The 22,118-nt window shown below is 40.4% G+C and overlaps 1 protein-coding gene across 6 annotated transcripts in view; it reads left to right on the top strand.

The window, feature by feature from the left end:
• Positions 1 to 1,621: 1,621 nt before the first annotated feature.
• Positions 1,622 to 22,118, top strand: part of ATRNL1 (attractin like 1) — an 832,634-nt gene continuing 812,137 nt past the window's right edge. For 2 of the 6 annotated variants that reach the window (XM_017944359.2, XM_003904291.4), the window contains exon 1: positions 2,100 to 2,769. In XM_017944359.2, the coding sequence (XP_017799848.1) occupies positions 2,480 to 2,769 (290 nt within the window). In that variant the 5' untranslated portion in view covers positions 2,100 to 2,479. Of the gene's footprint in view, positions 1,703 to 2,098; positions 2,770 to 4,366; positions 5,563 to 22,118 lie in introns of those variants that run through there. The other 4 variants (XM_017944361.3, XM_017944358.3, XM_017944357.3 and 1 more) reach the window with 4 other exon arrangements.

Genomic DNA, 22,118 nt, shown 5'->3' with positions numbered 1-22,118 from the left:
TGAGCTGTGATCTCTCTTGTCAAAGGGACTACAGCGCACCCTTTGAATTACCTTCACACTCACTGACGGTTTTAAGAGCTTGGTCACTTTCCCCACGCCTGAAAGCAACTCTACCTTAGATGTGAGAAAGATGCGGCTGACTTTGGCTGGCAGATGGAGAAGAATGGAAAAGCAGCAGACAATGTTCATGCATGGCTGACACTAGAAAGAATTCTTCTGGATTTCACAGTCATTGAAATGAAAAGATGTGATCCAGAACAGGATTTTCCTTTTAACTGGTGTCTGCAGTGTTCTCTCCTCTTCTTCTTCACTCATTTCAGGAAGTCTCTAAGGGGCTGCCTGATGTGGAAAAGATGTTAAGGGAAGAAGGGGGCATCCTAATTCTAGGTTTGATAAGGACATTTTTGGTACTGGTAAAACCCTGAAATTATGGAAATTATAATTTGTTCTGTATGCCAATGAGAATCATGGTTTTCCTTTTGCTTTTTTCCTTGCGAAGGAGCCAACTCCTTCTGGATCTTTGTTTTTATTTTTTCCTCTTTAAGTCACTGCTGAGGTATTTGTAAACCAAGCCAGCACGTATATTTTATTCACCAAAGGAAGAACAAAGCATCTGCTAATAGAAGCAGTGGAAAAAGCAAAGCAGTCAGAGGCCTCGTGTCTAAAGCTCAGTTCATTACTCCTAATCTGCCATTGGCCAATATTTCAACCTTTCTGAGTTGCTCTTTCTTATCTGCAAAATGGGGTTAATGGAGGATTTCATCTGCAAGTGGGGATAAGAGACATGAAAAGAACTGACGCGAAATAAACACGAGTTGAATCCTAACAATAATATTTTGACTGTGTAGTTACAACAAACTTTTCTTTCTTTCTTTTTTTTCCTGTGAGAAATGCCTTTGGTGGATTTCGAGTTCTTTTTTCATACTGCCTGTTCTTTGGTGGGACTCCAGCAACATTGCTGTAACTCGAGGATATATGGCTACAATGTGTGTTTGGCTTCCTTTCTCAAGGGGGTCAAATAAAAAGGCAACTGTTTAGAGAAGGTACAAAAAGTACAAAACAAAAATCTCAGAATATGCCAGCCAATCTTGGAAAGTCATCTGAAAAAAAAAAGTGCTGCTGAGGAAGGAAAACAGCTCTTTCCTGGTCATCACTTCTGCTCTTCTGAAAAAAAAGCCCCGATGCTGCAATATTTTTCAAGGCAGAATATCGTCCCAGATGGAGGAGAGAGCACTGACAAGCAGAAAAGCAGAGACGTGGGGTTTCGAGGCAGCATCTGCAAGGGGTGGGGAGCGCGGGGCTCGGAGCCTCGCAGTTCTTTGTTGGGGGCGGGGGCCTCCTTATTTCCGAGGCAGCAATGGCTCCCCCTCGGAGGTCCCTCCGCGGAGACCGCCTCGCGCCTCTCGCCGTCCCCAATCCCCGCCCCTCCCAGCCCTCGCTGACCCCACAACGTGGTCGGACTGCGGTGCCTTTAAGGCTTTTGCCTGCTGCACATGCTCAGCTCTTTGTGTGTTGTTGGAGTTTTTCTCTCTTAAGAGAAAAAGAAGAAATAGGCAGGAGGATGGGGCGGAGGAAGGGGGAAGCACTAGGGGAAAAGCGCTGCACTTTTGCAGCTGCAGACGGCGGACGGGAAGGGCTTCTTTTCTGCTGAAGCTGCGAAGCCCGTGTCGATCTCTCATTTGTGGGACTCCGGGGACGCGGGGTGCGAGTGGGGCCAGGGTGCCCGCACGGGCCGGGGGGACGGGCACGCGGGCCACACCTGGGGGGCCTGTCTCCCGTCAGCGCGCGGGCCAGGCGGGGTGGGCGCGCGCGGGGGGAGTCCCCGGTCCCTGTCAGGGGCGGGGCGAGACCAAGGCGCCGGGCCTGTGGGGGGGAGTGTAGGCGCGGGCGAGGGCGGGGGGCGGCCCCACGCATCGCCGGCTCCAGGCGCTGCCGCCGCTGCGGGCTCGAGGCACCGGAGACAGAATGACTGCCGGGGCGCCGCTGGCCGCCGGGTGGGCGAGGCGGGGCTGACCGCCACCTCCCCGATCGCCCCCTTCCGCGTTGGGCGCGCCCACTTCGGGGCTCCCGCTCGGCCCCCGCCCTCCCGAGGCAGTTGGCGCGGGCCGCGGGCGAGGCGGGGCCGCGCGCGGGGTCCCCTCCTCCTCCCGGTCAGGTCCCCTCAGGAGCGCCGGGCGCAGTCTGCGCCTCCCGCTCCCCGTCTCCGGCCCGGCCCGGGACGCCGCGGGTGTGGGGCCGGCCCGCTAAGGACAAGGTCAGGATACTGGGTGGCGGCGATGCCCGAGTGCGACTGGAGGCAGCCGAGCGGAGGCGACGGCGGTTGGGATCTGTCCCTCCTGACCGGGGAGCGGGACTGGGACGGGCGCCGGTGAGGAGGAGAAGCGGCGGCGGAGAGGTTTTCTGTGGCCGGAATTTCCCTCAACTGCATCCCTGTCGGCGCCCGCGAGCGCAGTCTCGCCGGGCAGGGGCGCCGGGGAAGATGGAGACTGGGGGCCGGGCCCGCACTGGTGCCCCGCAGCCGGCGACCCCGGGGCTGTGGAGGGCTCGGCCGGCGGGCGGCGGCGGGGGCGCCTCCTCCTGGCTGCTGGACGGGAACAGCTGGCTGCTGTGCTATGGCTTCCTCTACCTGGCGCTCTACGCGCAGGTGTCCCAGTCCAAGCCGTGCGAGAGGACCGGCTCCTGCTTCTCTGGCCGCTGTGTCAACTCCACCTGCCTCTGCGACCCGGGCTGGGTGGGGGACCAGTGCCAGCACTGCCAGGGCAGGTTCAAGTAAGTGCCTTCGCCAGACCCCGAACCTCCAGCCCTGCCTCGCTCCCGTCGCGGCCTACCCCGCCCCCGTCGCGGCCTCGGATCCCCCGGCAGGGAGTGAACCGCAGCGCGCGGCGGGAGCGGGCGGGAGTGGGGCCCGCGCCGCGCCCCCTCCAGCCCCGGGGCGCCCCGGGAGCGCTCGGGCCCGCGCGGGAGTCCTGACCGACGGGAGCTAAGCGTTTCTCGAGCGTTCCAGATGTCCGCAGCGACTTCTGATCCGCTGCTCAGCACGAACATTTTCACAATCTGTTACGATGCCCAGCACCATTTTCTTAGGAGTATATTTTAAAATCGGAAATTATCTAAGTTACTCATGAAATACATGCGCATTGTGAAAAATTCACAAAAGTGTAAAGGTTCAGTTATGATCCACCAGTACCTCTGTCTTCCCCTATCCTCCTCTTCTCTCTGGAGGTGACCCCTTCTAACATTTATTTAGTCATCATGGTGATCTTAATAAGTAGAGTTTATGATGGGCTTGCTAAGTGCCAGACACTCTTCTAAGCGCTTTATGTCGATTTTCTCATTCATTCCTTACAACAAGTCTATGACTTGCTGAATTATTATGCTGGATTTACGGAGAGAAATCGAGGCGATACATTTAAGTAACTTGGCCAGGATTACACAGTAGTAAGGGCCGAGGTATGATTCCAAATCAGCTGGCACATTCTGGAGCCAGTACACACGCCAGAATGTGTACTTGTAACGAATTTGCTGTGTTGAATTTGCTGGGACAATCTTGAATTGAGAAATACAAAGGTTACTTAGGTTAGATAGAAGGATGAAATACTTGGACGTTTTTATGTGGTGAGGATAATGGATTTTTTTCTAATCGGTTAATTCACTATCAGCTTTTGTGCGGGAACATCGCTTTGGCTTATCTGAAGCTCAAGGAGCCTAAGAAGTTTGCTTCGCTAAGGTGAAGGTACTTTCTTCGTACTGGTTGATGTTTATTACATTCTTGCCTGATATAAAAAGCAATGGGTCAGTGTAGGGGAGTAGCAAAAGTCAGTTAACGTTGGGGCAGGATTCTAACAACATGCGGGTAACAGTCATTAAGAAAGTCAACTTCTTAGTCTTCTAGATACTTAATATGAAGTTTGCTGGCTGGTTTGTGGCTCTTGAATATTGTAGATTACTGATATTGTTAGGCTGATAGCCAAAATCTAGGTGAAATTTCTCTTGGGCTCTAGGGCAAAGGTAAGACTGGTTCACCTTATTAATGTATTCTAGGACTATTTCCTGGAGTTGTAAACACAGCATATTTCCTTTTTTTTTTTTCTTTAAAAAAAAACTTGCTGATTAAAATAAATGTCCCTTAAAACTCAATGTAAAAATGTATATTTTTAAAATGGCACTTTAAAATTTTCGGTAGTCTATGATTTAAATTAACCTAGTAGGTTTTGGAAGTGAAATCTTAAAGTGAAGTTTTATGAAATTTATGCAATAGGTTGAAATTTTTCTAGGGTTTATACTTTAAAGTTAGTATGTAATGTAGTTTTAAAAATACTTTTAAAAAAATTAGGACAGATGCTGATTAAAAGTTTAAAAAGTGTTTCAAGATGAGGAAAGAGATCTTACTGAATTCTGCTTGTTAGTTGCTTTTTTTTTGCTTGTGTTCTTAAATGTTTGCTATGACACAGTAGCATTCAGCGTCTTTTCCTAGCAAGAGAGAATTTTGAACATATAAACTGGTCATCAGCAGTGAAAAAGCCTCATCCATTTTTTACATTTTTTTACATAAATAGGGAGAGTGCCTGATTTATATGTAATTTAGGGATATTGGCCTTTGTGTGGGTGAGTTTGCTCCGTTTGTCTAGAGAGGACAAAAATTCCTGCAGTCCTGAGAAGCTTCATATTTAGAATACATTTTAAAGTAGCAGAACTTGTTAATCAGCTGGATCAGCAGCCTGTGACCTCACTAGCAGATGTTGTCCCAGTTAAAAAGATCACAGATCAAGTTAAAACTAGCTTAAATAACATTGAGAGGTGGTGTTCATAAACAAAATACATTAGTGAGTAGAATAGATATTTGATGTAGATATTGTTAAATAATGATAAATCTTGAGCTAATCATTTGAGTATTCGTCATTTCCTTGGAAGCTATTATTTCCTAGGACTCATTGTACTCTACTGGGTAAATGCTTTTGCATTTCTCTGTGGAATACAAGCTATTAATTAGAATAAATATAACTGGTGTAACTATCTGTGTTTTATTATGTATACTCTTGGGGATAAAGAACGCATTGGTATTTAATGTTAAAGCGAAGGATTATATTTAGTAGAAAATAATTCTTCTTGGTAAAGTACATGCAAATAAACTTATGAAAGGTTTATTTGAAGATAGTAGCTTGTTTTACCTGGCATTTGAAGTAATAACACAGTGGGAAAGACTTTAACTAGAAAATCTCACTTCACTAATTATCTTGAAAATCTTTTTCTAAACTGAAGTATAGCAACCTTACAAACAGACATCAAAAATGATTGATCAATCTTGGTAAGCAGGTGTCAAAATTAATTGGTTGGCTCCATGGTAACTTAGCTTTTTTTCTACTATAGGGATTTCGCCAGGGAATAAAAGTGTTCTTCAAATGCTTCTTGAGGATAGAAGATTGATAGTTGGGGGAAGAAATACAGAAGCAAATATAGTATCAAAAGTGGTACTTCAGTTCTCTTAGCATTGATTCCAGTCTTCTGTTTCCATTTGAAAAGAATAAAGAACTCAGAATAACAAGTCATTTCTTCCTTACACAGGTAAAACAAAAGGAACATTGATTTTTCAGTCAAAGCTAGACTAAAGGATTTGGGATTGAGAATAGGAAAATATATTTGAAGTATAAAAATCAAAGATACAGACTGTAATTCAAATCGTATTTATTTGAATAGTTCAGTGTCGTGTTAAGCAAGAAAATATTTTGCTATAATCTATTTGAATGACATTCTCTATTGGAAGGGAGTTCTTGAGAATTAATTTTGTAGAGTAGTTGAGATTTATGTAAATTTATATAAATATAAAGAGTATTGCTCTTTATATTAGTCAAATATTAAGGGGTATATTTTTACCCCTCTTAGGTTAGTCAAATTTGGATACTTCATTTCACACATTTAAAATGGAAGTATGCTGGGTGCTGTGGCTCAGGCCTGTAATCCCAGCACTTTGGGAGGCCAAGATGGGAGGATCCCTTGAGCCCAGAAGTTTGAGACCAGCCTGGGCAAGATAGTGAGACCTCATCTCTACAAAAAATGTTAAAAAAGTAGCTGGGCATGGTGGCACACATCTGTGGTCACAGCTACAAGAGAGAGTGAGGCGGGAGGATTACTTGAACCGAGGAGGTTGAGGCTGCAGTGAGCTGTAATCGTGCCACTGCGCTGCAGCCTGGGTATCAGAGCAAGACTTCTCAAAATTTTATATATACATATATGAAGCATTCTATTTGTAGTTGCAGCAAAATGAAGATATAATGATACAATGTCAGGAATTAGGTTGTTATTGTAAACAAAAAGGGGCAGAATTAAGTGTGTGAACTCTTCCCCCAAGCTGTTAAAAATATATGCATATGGCCTGATGTGGTGTCTCATGCCTGTAATCCCAATGCTTTGGGAGGCCGAGGCGGCTGGATCCTGAGGTAGGAGATCGAGACCATCCTAGCTAACATGGTGAAACCCCATCTCTACTAAACCTACAAAAATTAGCTGGGTGTGATGGCATGCGTCTGTAGTCCCAGTTACTCAGGAGGCTGAGGCAGGAGAATCACTTGGACCCAGGAGGTGGAGGTTGCAGTGAGCATCGATCGTGCCACTGCACTTCAGCCTAGGCAACAGAGTGAGACTCTGTCTCAAAACAAAAAAACAAAAAACAAAAACAAAGCAAAACATATATATGCATATGTAAATACATATATACTTGGAATCCTTTTTTCTTGTAAGGAAACTGACAGTAACTATAAACTTAAACTGAATGTTCCCTGTCCCTAAGACTTCTTTATTTCAAAGTTTTATTCTAATGGATAATTTATATCCATGGATTATTTTTACATTATTAAAGTATATAATCATACAGTAGGAATTTAAAATAATTTAAATTGAGTGTTTCTTAGATTCTAAATTGATAAGGTAAGTTACTTGTAGTAGCATGGTTTTCAAGAACACGTGTCTGCATGATTTGGTCCCTTTAGCTGATTCGACTCACGCTTCCCTGCCCTGACTGGTCTTTTAAAGTTCCTTGAAAGTGTCACATTCTTTTTGGCCTCAGTGCGTTTTATACAGTTACTTCTGTGAACTCTTTCCTCTCTGGTCTTTGCTTGGATGATTATTGATCATCCTTCTAATCTTAAATACTGGTTTCTAAAGGAGGCTTGTCTGACTCTTCACACTGGGTTACCCCTTATATACTGCCCTGATAACACTATTTTTCCGTCTTAGTATTGTCAAAAATGAGGTGTTTAATTATAATGTTGATAGTTATTTCAACAAAATTTTTAAGAGATTGAGGTATAATTGTCAAAATAAACAGCACAATTTAAAATGTACAACTTATTTAAATTGTACAATTTGATAAGTTTTGTCATATGTATTTGCATTTGAAACTATCACCACAATCAAAATCATAAAAATATCAATCACACTAGAAAGTTTCCATGTGTTTCCCTTGTAAACCCTCCCTTTTCCAGTTGCCTATGCCTGTCCCCGGGCAACTATTGATCTGCTTTCTCTCACTATAGATTTGTTGGCATTTTCTAGAACTTTTTGTAAATAGAATCATACATTATATACTTCTTTTTTGTCTGACTTCTTTTACACAGCATGTTTATTTTGAGATTCAATCACGGTGTATTAGTAGTTTATTCTACTGCTGAATAGTGTTCCAGTGTCTGGATATACCATAATTTGTTTATCCATTCAACTGCAGAGGGACATTTGGATTGTTTCAAATTTTTGGCTGTTCCTTTTAAAGCTGCTATGAAGTTTCATGTGGAAGTCTTTCTATCTTTGTATGGGTATATGCTTTCCTTTCTCTTGGGGAAATACCTGAGAATGGCTGGATCATATGGCAAATATATATGTAACCGTTAAAGAAACTGACAAACTGTTTTCCAAAGTAGTTGTATCATTTATGTTCCCATCACCAGTGAGTCTGTTCTATCTAGTTAATTTCACATCCATACCAATACTTGGTATGGTCTTTTAAATTTTTGTGATTCTAATAAGTGAATGGTATGTTACTGGGTTTTAATTTGCATTTCCCTAATGACTAATGATATTGAGTATCTTCTCATGTGCTTACTTGCCATCTGTATATCTTCTTTAATAGGCATCTATTCAAATCTTTTGCATGTTAAAAAATTTTCTTATTGATTTTTGTGAGTTCTTTACATTTTCTGGATTACTAGCTTCTTATGAGCTATATCATTTGCATATATTTTTTACCAGTCTGGGGCTTGTCTATGAAAACACAATGAAAAGAGAATGAAGTCTCTTGACAGTATTTTTCAAAGAATCTAAGTTTTAAATTGATTAATTCCAGTTTACCATTTTTTTCTTTTATGGATTATGCTTTTCATGTTGTGCCTAAGAAAACTTTGCCTAGGCTGGGTATTGTGGCTTGTGTGTGTAATCCCAGCACTTTGGGAGCCTGAGACAGGAGGATCACTTGAGTCTAGGAGTTTGAGACCAGCATGGGAAACAACGCAAGACTGTGCCTCTACAAAAACATTTGAAAAATTAGCTTGCGTGGCGGTGTGCCTATTTAGCCTAGCTACTTGGAAGGCTGAGATGGGAGGATCACTTGAACACAGGAATTGGAGGCTGCAGTGAGCTGAGCTGGGATTGTGTCACCATACTCCAGCCTGGGCAACACAGCAAGACCCTGTCTTTAAAAAATAAAAAAAATAAAAATAAAAATAAAAAAATAAAAAAGAAAACTGCCTAAACCAAGTTGATAAAGATTTTCTTTATTTTTCTTTTCTCTAGAAGTTTTGTAGTTTTAGATTTTACATTTAGATTTATGGTCCATTTTAAGTTAATTTCTATATATGGGGAGAGGTATGGAACTAATTTCAGTTTTTTGACATATAGGTATTTGTTTTAGCACTATTTGTTGAAAAGAGTATTCTTTCTCTGTTAAAGTAGCTTTGTACCTTTGTTGAAACCATTCATATATTTGTGTTTCTATTTCTGAGCTCTGCTTTGTTTCTTGATCTCTTTGTCTGTTTGTATATCAGTACAACAATGTCTTGATTATTGTTTCTTTGTAAGTTTTGAATTCAGGGAGTGTTTTTCGGTTTTGTTCTTTTCCAGTTATTTTGGCTACTCTGAGTCCTTTGTATTTCCATATGAATTTTAGAGTCAGCTTGTCAGTTTCTATAAAAAACCTACTAGGATTTTGTTTGTAATTATGTTGAGTCTATAGATCAGTTTTGGGGAAAATGAATACCTTGTCAATATTGAGTTTCCTAACATGGTAGATCTGTTTACTTCTTTAGTTCTTTAATCTGTCAGCAGTGTTTTTAAATTTTCAGTGAATAGGTGTTGCAGCTCTTTTGTCAGATTTTTCCCTAAGTACTTAATATTTTTGGATACTATTGTAAATGGCATTTTTTAAACTTTCAGTTTTGATGGTTGCTCTCATACTGAAATACAACTGATTTTTGTATGTTTGATTTTTTATCTTGCAATCTTGCCAAACTTACTTGTAGATTTTTGTAGATTCCTCATGGTTTTCTACTTAGGTGGTTATATTGTTTACAGATAAAGATATGTTGACTCCTTTTTTTGCAGTCTAGATGCCTTTTTTTTTCTTGCCTTATTTCTCTGGCCAGAACCTCTATTACAGTGGTGAATAGAGGTGATGAGAGTAGTCAATCTTACTCATGATTTAGGGGGAGATATTTGATCTTTAACCGTGAAGTATGATGTTATCTGTAAGTTTTTTTTTTTTAGATGCCTTTTATCACATTGAGAAAGTTCCCTTCTATTCCTAGTTTGCCAAGAGTTTTTACCAGTGATGGAAACTGGATTGTATTAAATGCATTTTCTGTGTCTGTTGGGATAATCATATGATTTTTTCAAGTTTGTTAACATGGTGAATTATGTACATACTTTTTGAATGTTAAACCAACCTTATATTCCTATAAACTTCCTCTGACACAATATGCTTTCCTTTTTGTTTTAGGTTGGATTTGGTTTGTTAAAGTTTTATTTATAATTTTTGTATCTGTGTTCATGAGAGATATTAGTCTGCACTTGTCTTATAATATATGACTAGTTTTGGTGACAAGATAATGCTGGCCTCCTATAACGAACCCCATGGGACTCTTGATCATTTGCTGGAAGAGTTTTTATGGAATTGGCATTATTTTTTCATTAGTGTTTGGTGGAATTCACCATTGAAGCCCTCTAGGCCTAAAGTTTTCTTTAACTCCAAATTTGACTTTTATTAATATAAATTCAACTTATTTAATATACAGAGGCTATATGACTAGAATCCTTTAAAATTTATTGGCCAGAATATTGTCTATCTTGGTTATTTTTTTGTGCGTGTGAAAAGATGGAGTGTTGTGTACATTTCAGTTAGTTCAACTTGGTTGATAGTCTTGGTCAAGTCTTCTACAACCATTCTGATTTTCTGTCTGTTTTTACCACTTATTGAGAGAAAGGTATCTTCAGTTATAGTTTTGTATTTACCTGTTTGTCCCTACAGTCTTATCTGTTTATCCTTCATGTATTTTGAAACTATGTTATTAGGTGCATAAAATTTTGGATTATGTCCTCCTGATAAACAGAGCCTTTATCATTATCCAATGACCATTTGTTGAAAAGACTATCCTTTTTTCATTAATGTCTTGGTACCTTTATTGAAAGTTAATTGGACATCTTTATGTATATTTATTTTTTGACTCTTTTCTGTTCCATTGATCCATATCTCTATCCTTTTGCAAATTCCTCACTTACTTTATTAGTGTATGTGTGTGTGTATATGTATATATATTTGAGACGGAGTCTCACTCTGTTGCCCAGGCTGGAGTGCAGTGGCGTGATATCGGCTCACTGTCATCTCGCTTCCCGAGTTCAAGTGGTTCTCCTGCCTCAGCCTCCTGAGCAGCTGGGATTACAAGTACGTGCCACCACACCTGGCTAATTTTTGTATTTTTGGTAGAGATGAGGTTTTGCCATGTTGGCCAGGCTGGTCTCTAACTCTTGACCTCAGGTAATCCACCCACCTCGGCCTCCCAAAATGCTGGGATTAGTATATTTTTACAGTAAATCTTGAAGTTAGATAACGAGATTCCCCCAACTTTATTTTTATTTTTGAAAATTTACTTGGTTCATTTTGTTTTTCATACACGTTTTAGAACAATTTGTCAATTAAAAAAGTCTTGCTGGGATTTTTATTGAGATTGTGTTGACTCAGTAAGTCATTTTGAGGAGAATTGACGTGTAAACAATATCGAATTATCTCCTTCTTCATTGCAGTATGTTTTTTCATCTATTTGGGTTTTCATTGATTTTTTTACAACATTTTTTGTAGTTATCAGATTCTGGGTATATATTTTTAGTTAGTTTTTTTTTTTGTTTGTTTTTGTTTTTGTTTTTGTTTTTTGAGATGGAGTTGTGCTCTGTCACTCAGACTGGAGTGCAATGGCATGATCTTGGCTCACTGCAACCTCCGTCTCCTGGGTTCAAGCGATTCTCGGGTCTCAACCTCCTGAGTAGCTGGGATTATAGGTGCCTGTCATCACGCCTGGCTAATTTTTTGTATTTTTAGTAGAGATGGGGTTTCACCATATTGGCCAGGCTGGTCTTGAACTTCTGACCTCAGGCAATCTGCCTGCCTCAGCCTCCCAAAGTGCTGGGATTACAGATGTGAGCCACTGCGCCTGGCCATATTTTTCGATTTTATACCAAAGTATTTTATGTTCTTTGAGGCTGTTGTAGTTGGCAGTATTTCTTTTAATTTCAATTTCCAATTTGTAGACTTTAAAAACATAATAAGGGAAGATTATACATGACTTTATGCCCATAAATTTGAAATAAATGAAATGGACCAATTCCCTGTATCATACAGATTAACAAAAGTCACTCATGAGGAGGTAAATGAAAAGAATATTTCTATGTCTGTTGCGTAAATTGAATTCAAATTGCAAAACCTCATATAAGGAAAATGTCAGGCTCAGATGGCATCACTGGCAAATTTTACCAAATGTTTAAGAAACAAGTAATACTAATTCTAGGCAAGTTTTTCTAGAAAACAGAATAAGAGAGAATACTTTGTAACTTATTTTGCAAGGCTGGCATTACCATGATAAGAAAACCAAAAAAAGATATTACCGGGAAAGAGCAGTAACCCTTATGAACACAGAGGCAAAAATCTTTAACAAAGTATTAGCAAATCATATCCAGCAATACATAAAAAACATAATACATTGTGACCAAGTATGGCTTATCCCAGTAGTACAAGGCTGACTAAAGATTTGGAAATCTTTCTTTGGTGATATTTCCTCTCTCATATCTCTTTATTTTTTATATTTGTGGTTACATTATAGCTGTATGTATTTATGGGATACATGAGATATTTTGATACAGGTATACAATGCCTAATAACCACATCAGGGTAAATAGGGTATTCATCACCTCAAGCATTTATCCTTTCTTTGTGTTATACACAATTCATACTAATTATACTTTTTACCCATTAACCATCCCCATTTCCCCCGCCCCAATACCTTTCCCAGCCTCAGTTAACATCCTTCTACTCTCTATCTCCATGAATTCAATTGTTTTAATTTTTAGCTCCCAGAAATAACTGAGAACATGCAATGTTTGTCTTTCTGTGGCCTGGCTTATTTCATGTAATGTAATGACCTCCACTTCCATCCATGTTGTTGTGAATGGCAGGATATCATTCTTTTTTATGGCTGAATAGTACTCCCTTGTGTATATGTACCACATTTTATTTATCCATTCATTTGTTGATGGACACTTAGGTTGCTTCCAAATTTTGACTGTTGTGAATACAGCTGCAGCAAACATTGAAGTACAGCTGTCTCTTCAATATACTGACTTCCTTTCTTTTAGGTATATACTTAGCAGTGGGATTGCTGAATCATGTGGTAGCTCTATTTTTAATTTTTTGAGGAACCTGCAAACTGCTCTCCATAGTAGTTATACTAATTTACCTTCCCACCAATAGTGTAAGAGGGTTCCCTTTTCTCTATATCCTTGCCAGCATTTGTTTTTGCCTGCCTTTTGGATATGAGCTATTTAACTGGAGTGAGATGATATCTCAGTGTAGTTTTCATTTTCATTTCTCTGATGATCAGTGATGTTGAGCACCTTTTAATATACTTTTTGACATTGGTATGTCTTCTTTTGAGAAATGTCTATTCACATCCTTTGCATATTTTTGAATTGGATTACTAGATTTTTTTTCTTATAGTGTTGTTTCAGCTTATTATATATTCTGGTTATTAATCCCTTTTCAGAATGATAGTTTGCAAATATTTTCTTCCCTTCTGTGGATTGTCTCTTCATGTTGTTGAGTGTTTCCTTTGCTGTGCAGAAACGTTTTAACTCGATGTGATCCCATTTATCCCTTTTTGCTTTGGTTGCCTGTGCTTGTTGGGTATTACTCAATAAATCTTTGCCTAGTCTCCAGGTGTCCTGGAGAGTTTTCCCGATGTTGTAGTAGTTTCATAGTTTGAGGTCTTAGATTTCTAAGTCTTTAATTGTTTATTGTATATGGTGAGATATAGGGGTCCAACTTCATTATTCTTCATATAGATATCCAGTATTCCCAGCAGAATTTATTGAGGAGACTGTTACTTCCCCAGTATATGTGCTTGACACTTTTGTCAAAAATAAGTTCACTGTAAGTATGTATTTATTCTGGGTTCCCTATTCTGTAATTGTTCTATGTATCTTTTTTTGCTGCTTTGGTTACTATAGCTCTGTGGTATAATTTAAAGTCAGGTAATATGATAGTTCCAGTATTGTTCTTTTTGCTCAGAATGGCTTTGGCTATTCTGGGTCTTTTTGGTTCCGCATAAATTTTAGGATTTTTTTTTCTATTTCTGTGAAAAATGTCTTTGGCATTTTGATAGGGATTGCATTGAATCTGTAGATTGCTTTGGATAGTATGGACATTTTAACAATATTGATTCTTCCAATCCATGAGCATGAAATACTCCATTTTTTTGGTGTCTTCTTCAATTTCTTTGATTTTTCCCCAGCCTAGAGATTTGTGGAACTTGGAACTTCAGAGAGATGATTTAAGGTATCTGGTAGAATAAATTTCTAAGCAGCAAAGCATTCAAGATGTGACTTGGGTGCTGTTAAAGGCATTCCATTCTAAAAGGGAAACAGAGCATAAAAGTTTGGAAAATGTGCAGCCTGACAATAAGATAGAAAAGAAAATCCCATTTTCTGAGGAGAGATTTAAGCCAGCTGCAGAAATTTGCATGAGTAATGAGAAGCCAAATATTAATTCCCAAGACAATGGGGAAAATGTCCCCAGGGCATGTCAGAGGCCTTCAGGGCAGCCTCTCACATCACAGGCCTTGAGGCATAGGAGGAAAAAATGGTTTTGTGGGCCGGGCCTAGGGTTCCTATGCTGTATGCAGCCTAGGGACTTGGTGTCCTGTGTCCCAGCTGCTCTAGCTATGACTAAAAGGGGCCAAGGTGTAGTTCAGGCTGTGGCTTCAGAGGGTGCAAGCCCCAAGCCTTGGCAGCTTCCACGTGATATTGAGCCTGTGAGTGCACAGGAGTCAAGAATTGAGGTTTGGGAACCTCTGTCTACATTTCAGAAGATGTGTGGAAATGCCTGGATGTCCAGGTAAAAGTTTGCTTCGGGGTGGGACTCTCATGGAGAACCTCTGTAGGTCAGTGTGGAAGGGAAATGTGGGGTTGGAACCCCCACACAGAGTCCCTAATGGAACATCGCCTAGTGGAGCTGTGAGAAGAGGGCCACTGTCCTGCAGACCCCAGAACCATAAATGCGCCTACAGCTTGCACTGTGTGCCTGGAAAAGCCACAGATGTTCAATGCCAGCCCATGAAAGCAGCCAGGATGAGGCTGTACTCTGCAAAGCCACAGGGTCGGAGCTGCCCAAGACCATGGGAACCCACCTCTTGCATCAGCGTGACCTGGATGTGAGACCTGGAGTCAGAGGAGATCATTTTGAGGCTTTAAAATTTGACTACCCTGTTGGATTTTGGACTTGCATGGGCCCTGTAACCCCTTGTTTTGGCCAATTTCTCCCATTTGGAATGGCTGTATTTATCCAATACCTATACCCCCGTTGTATCTAGGAAGTAACTAGCTTGCTTTTGATTTTACAGGCTCATAGATGGAAAAAACTTGCCTTGTTTCAGATGAGACCTTGGAGGTGCTGAAATGAGTTAAGACTTTGGGAAAGCATCATTTGTTTTGAAATGTGAGGATATGAGATTTGGAGGGGCCAGGGGCAGAATGATATGGTTTGGCTGTGTTCCCTTTCAAATCTCAATTTGAATTGTATCTCCTAGAATTCCGATGTGTTATGTGAAGGAATTACCCAGCAGGAGGTAATTGAATCATGGGGAGTGGTCTTTCCCGTGGTATTCTCGTGATAGTGAGTAAGTCTCACAAGACCTGATGGGTTTATCAGGGGTTTCTACTTTTGCTTCTTCCTCATTTTTCTCTTGCTGCCACCATGTAAAAAGTGCCTTTCGCCTCCCACCATGATTCTGAGGCCTCCCCAGCCACGTGGAACTGTAAGTCTGGTTAAATCTCGTGTTCTTCCCAGTTTTGGGTGTGTCTTTATCAGCAGTGTGAAAATGGACTAATACACTTGGTAATTTATAATTAATAGAGATATATTGGCTCATGATTCTGGAGGCTGGGAAATCTAAGAGGCTGACATCTTGTAAGGGCTTTCTTGCTGTATCATCCTGTGGCAGAGGGTAAATAGAGGGTCAAGGGGTAGGCAAAAGCATTCAAATCTCATCCTTTTATAAGGAACCCATTCCCCTGATAATGAACTCACTCTTGGGGTAGCAGCGTTAGTGCCCTCGTGGTCTAATCACCTCCTATTATGCCCCACCTCTCAACACTAATCCAGAGTCTTAACTCAGTCCAGCACCAACTCAAAAGTCTGAAGTCTAGGGTCTCTTCTAAATCAGATATGGGTGAGATTCAAGACACAGTTCATCCTGGGGCAAATTCCGTTCTAGCTGTGAGCCTGTGAAATCAAAACAAGTTGCCTACTTCCAGAGTACAATGGTGAGACAGGTATAGGGTATACATTCCTGTTCCAAAAGAAAAAAAAGGAGTAACAGACCCCAAATAAGTCCAGAACCCAACAGAACAAACAATGTTAAATCTGAAAACTAGAGAATAATCTTTTTTTGACTTCATATTTCACCTTCTGGGCACACTGGGATGAGGATTGGGCCCCCAAGACCTCAGGCAGCCCAGCCCTTAGGCTTTGCTGGGTTGAGCCTACATGGGGAGCTCTCATGGGTTGGAGGCTCATGCCTGTCGCTCTCTAGTGTGAGGCTGCACATGGGTGACTCTGTAGTTCTGAGGTCTCAGAGGCAGCCCTGCTCCCATGGCCCTATTAGGCATTGCTCTAGCAAGTACTTTATGATGACTCTTGCTGTAGCATCGTTTCAAATCTACATTGAGGTAGCCACACCTCCACAACTTGTGCAGTCTGTGCACCTGCAGAATTGGCACCACATGGATGGAAACCACCAAGGCGTATTTCCTATACTTCCCAGAGCTGCAGCTAGACACACCCTGGTTTGCTTGAGCAGTGACTGGGGAGGTTAAAGGGAGCTGTGCCAGAATGCAGGGAGCAGATACTTGAGGCAGCACAGAGCAGTGAATGCTGAGGTCCCATAGATGCCTTTCTGGAAACTTTGATCTCAGGATCCTAGATGGGAGGGGCAGCCCAGAAGACCTCTGAAATGCCTTCAAGATCTCTTTCTATCTTGATGACTAGCACTTGACTTCCTTTTATCCATGCTAATCTCTTTATGCAAGGGTTACTTGGCCACACCCTTGCATGCTTCGCTTTTTTCTTTACATATGCAAACTATGACTTTTCCAAATCCTTAGTTTCTGCTTCCCTTTTAATAATACGTTTTGTTTTTAAATCATTCTACCCTCTCGCATCTTTACTATATGCAGTTAAAAGTAGCCACGCAGCTCTTTCAATATTTTGCTTAGAAATTTCTTCCACCAGATATCTTAGTGAAGCAGTTACGTTGTCTGGGGCATATACCCTGGGGTTCATCATCATGCACCAGGAAAATTTAGGGCATGGACACATACAGGGGGTTTAGGAGTAGAGGTTTAATTGATAGAAGAGAAGAGAGAGAGAAACAGCTTCCTTTATAAAGGGAGGGGTCTCTGATTGGAAAGTACTGGCTGGTGGCAAATGTGCTGAGTTTTATAGTCCAGTTTGAGGAGGCGGTGTCTGATTTATGTAGGGGTCACAGATTGGTTCTATCAGGTATGACGTTTACTTAGTGCATGGGAAAGGCTGATTGCCCCACCCAAATCTTCTCATGCAAATGGACTTTGCAACTGATCAGGGCCATCTTGTCTGCTCCTTACAATACACGTGGCTGGCAGAGAAGAGAGGATGGAGCCGCCATTTTGAAAATGTCTAGTCCTTGGTTCCTGTCAGCATTCACCCATGCAAGTTCCCAGCTTGCAGGCTGCTCGTTGTTAGAAAATGATTTGGGGCTGCTTTTCGTTGAAAAGGAAAGCCTTACCAAGGACTCCCATGCCCTTGTTATCTAAGTAATTCCTTTCTAACTCCCATTATACTAGCTTATTGCTCTTAAATTCTGCCTTCCATGAAGCACTCAGATATGGGCACAATTCAGCTAAGTTATTTGCTGCTTCATATCAAGGATGGCTGTTACTCCAGTTTGCAATATCTCTTTCCTCATTTCTGTCTGAGGTCGCCTCAGAATTGCCTTTACTCTCCGCATTTCTACCAATATTCTGATCACAAGCGCTAATGTAATCTCTATGAAGTTTTAGACTTTCCCTGAAGTTCTGTTCTGAGCCCTCATCAGAATCATCCTTAATGTTCTTTTCATGGCAATGCAAGCTTTTTCTAGCCTTTTTCTCCAAAGTCTCCCAGCCTCTACTTATTACTGAGTTTCAAAGTGGCTTCCCTATTTTCAGATATTTGATAAAGTGACGTTCTGTGCTTCAATAGCAGTTTTTTGTCTTACTCAGTTTTGTGCTGCTATAACAGAATACTTGAGACCTAGTGATTTATAATGAATAAAAATTTATTGGCTTATGATTCTCTTGGGAAGTCCAAGATTGAGGGGCCAGAATTTGGCAAGAGCTTTCTCGTTGCATCATTTCATGACAGAAGAGCAAAGAGAGGGTGAAGAGAGAAAGAGAGGAGGGCAAGAGGGGGTGAACTTACCCTTTTATAAGGAATTAATTCCTGCAATAACAAAAGGCATTAATCCATTCATGAGGGCTATGCCCTTATGGCGTAATCACCTCTCATTTATCCCCACATCCCCACACTGTTGCACTGGGGATTAAGTTTTCAACACTTTTTTTTTGGGGGGGGGGGCACATTCAAACCATAGCAGAGACTCTGGTTCATAATTAAATATTCTGTTTTAGGAGGCAATCAACTTGTTTTGGTTCAGCACACATTACCTAGCTCACTTTTCAAAAAACAATTAGAGCTTTACTGAGTTACAATTTACACCTCACCATATTCACCTTTTAAAGATGTACAGTTCACTTATGTTTAGCATATTCAGAGAGTGATACAGCCATCACCATTACCTAATTTTAGGCTGAAGAGCCAAATTATATAAACAAATTGGTGTCTGTGACTTGTTAAAAAATAATTTCCAGGGTATCTTATATAGTCAGTATGAAATCAAACTAATCTATACTTTAGATGTATAAAAATGAATTTTTATAATGATGTTTTATTATAACGTCATTATTATATTAGTATTTTACCATCCTGAGTAATCAAAGCATATTATAATTTCCAAAAATGTGGAAATAAATTGAGGTAGGCAAAACTTTAAGATGGCCCTTTTGACTTTTATCCCTGGTATTACTGTTATGATTATGTTATGTCATTTGTCAAAAGGGAGATTATCTGGGTTTTCTTACTCTAATCACATGAGCCCTTTAAAAGCAGAGCGTTTCCCCTGGGTGCTAGCAGAAGAGGAAGCTAAAGACTCAAAGCGTAAACTGGATTTGACATGCTAATGCTGGTTTGAAGATGGAGGGAGCCATGCCTGAAAGTACTAGAGAAAGTGGCCACTTGGTGCTGAGAGCAACCCCTGGTCAGCAACTGGCAAGAAAGTTGGGACCTCATTCATACAACTGGAAGGAACTGAATTCTACCAGCTGTGAATAAGCCTGGAAGTGGATGCTTTTCTGGAGCCTCTGGATAAGAGCCTAGCTCAGCTAACACCCATCTGAGTCTGTAGGGACTTCTGTCCTATAGAACTGTGAGATAATAAATGGATGTTCTTTTAAATTTCTATGTTTATGGTAATTTGTTACCAGCAGTAAAAACAAATTTAGGGGCATATTTAGCAACAAATGATTGAGAAAAGTTATTCTGGCTGAATTTCAATCAGTGATATTAAGTTACCAGAAAATTAATTATTTAAACGTGATGGTCAATTGAGTTTTATTATCTTTTACAGTAATAATACAAGGTGATTGTGATTTATTAATTTAAGCTTTTTATAACACCTTGTGTACCTGTCTTTGATTTCTTTGGTCTGCCATGAATGATTAGAATTAATGCTCAAAATGTTTGGTATAAGGTTACTAATTGCTGTCTGGATCCATGAAAGGAAGATGCTCTGGCATTTTAGATATGTGATTTATTTGACCCTATTTGATGCCCAGTATACTTCCAGTCTACCATTTGAGCCAAAAAGGGAATAGGAGAAATGTTTTACAGATAGCATAAAGTTATGAAATGATCAGTAGATGTGATGCAGTTTAGCCAAAAGGGGAAGAGATTGATCTTGTCATTAGATAGTAGATTAATTTGAAAATAATGATTACCATGTGCAAGAGAAGTACTCCATGATTAAAAAATGTTTGAGTTGTATAGTTATCTCAGTAGCTTAAGGGAATGTTGAGGAAAAATGTATTAATGAGCTGGAATCTTATTTGGAAATGTCCTAGTTAGAATTATAGAGCTCAGAATCAGCTGATGTTTTCGTCCATTTGTATTACTATGAACGAATACTTGAGGCTGGATACTGGATAAGGTGTAAAGTAAAAAGATTCGTTTGGCTCATGATTCCTCAGCATGTACAAGAAGTATGGCACCGACATCTGCTTGTATTGCGGGGCTCAGGCTGCGTCTACTCATGGCAGAAAGCAAATGGGAACTGGTGTCTGCAGAGATCATATGGCAGGAGAGGAAGCAAGGGGTGGGAGGGGCCAGGCTCTTTTTAATAACCAACTCTCTCAGGAACTAATAGAGCGAGAGCTCACTCTTTACTGTGAGGATGGCACCAAGCCATTCATGAAGGATCTGCCTGCATGATTCAAACACTTCTGGGTAGGCCTCACCTCTGACATTGGGGATCAAATTTCAGTGTAAGATTTGGAGGAGTCATGTATTCAAACCATAGCAGTTGAGAATTAGACCTCAAAGTCAGATAGATAATGGTTAAAATGTCAGCTATATCAATACTGAATTGGAGAACATGATTTTCTTGTGTGGCCATAATGGGCTAATACTTCACCTCAAAATTAAATTACCCACTCATATATGGGCCAAGTTAGGCAACTGCTGGTCTGTATTGCGGGTAGGACAGCAGTAGTGGAATATAGTAGTCAGAATGCATTTCCTGTGCCTAGAATAGTCTGAATGACTATTCAGTGAATGATCTGATAAAGAAGTTAGGAAAAACAGTCCCATTTACAGTAGCATCAAAACAAACAAACAAACAAACAAAACCTTACGATAAGTTTAACCAAAGAGGTAAAAGATCTATATGTAGAAAACTAGAAAACATTAATGAAAGAAATTGAAGATGACACAAATAGATACTTTGTGTATTCATGAAGTGAAAGAATATTGTTAAAATGTCCACATTACCCAAAGTGATACACAGATTCTATGCAATCCTATCAAAATAGAAATAGAAAAAAAATCCTATAATTTGTTTGAAACCATAAAAGACCCCAAATAGCTAAAGCAGTGTTGAGCAAAAAGAACAAAGCTAGAGGCATTACACTACCTGATTTGTCTTTAAAAAGTTAATGGAAAATGTGTATTATGAAAAATCTGCATGGATTTCAAATTTTTTTTTTGCACCAAAATAAACTCATACCAAATTGTTGTAACAATGGGATCAAGTTTGAGACACTAAGGAGGATAAGACATTGGTTTGAAAAGAGCCCCTGTCAGAGCAACATAAATTCTGCTAAAGTTGAAGCGAGAGCAAACATCAAATTTTTTGGTGAAGCTTGGGTGGAAGAAGGTGAAATTATTGATGCTTTGTGAAAAGTTTATGAGGACAGTGCCCGAAAGAAATCAGCAGTTTACAAATGGGTAACTCATTTTAAGAAGGGATGATACGACGTTGAAGATGAAGCCTGCAGCAGCAGACTATTCACATCAGTTTGTGAGGAAAAAATCATCTTGTTCATTCTCTAATTGAAGAGGACTGATGTTTGACAGCAGAAACAATAGCCAACACCATAGACATCTCAATTAATTCAACTTAATTCTGAATGCAAATTAAAGTTGACCAAACTTTCCACTCTATTGGTGCCAAAACCACTCGGACCAGATTAGTTACAGATAAGAGCAGAGGTTTTAGTGGAAATTATAAACAAGTGGGATCAAGATCCTGAAGTATTTCTTTGAAGAATTGTAATAGGTGAAACATGACTTTACCACTACAATTCTGAAGACAAAGCACAATCAAAGCAATGGCTACCAGGAGGTAGAAGGGGTTCAATCAAAGCAAAAGTAGACTTGGCCCCATGATTGTGGTTTGGCTGTGTCCCTACCCAAATCTCATCTTGAATTCCCGTGTGTTATGGGAGGGATCTGGTGGGAGGTAATTGAATCATGGGGCCAAGTCTTTCCCATGTGGTTCTCATGATAGTGAATAAGTCTCATGAGATCTGATGGTTTTATAAAGAGGAGTTCCCCTGCACAAGCTCTCTCTGCCTGCTGCCATGCATGTAAGACATGACCTGCTCATTCTTGCCTTCCACCATGACTGTGAGTCCTCCCCAGCCATGTGTAACTGTAAGTCCATTAAACCTCTTTTTTTTGTAAA

Source organism: Papio anubis, chromosome 11, assembly GCF_008728515.1.
Source record: "Papio anubis isolate 15944 chromosome 11, Panubis1.0, whole genome shotgun sequence".
NCBI classification, from domain to species: Eukaryota; Metazoa; Chordata; class Mammalia; order Primates; family Cercopithecidae; genus Papio; species Papio anubis.
This window is presented reverse-complemented; position numbering and strand designations above follow the sequence as displayed.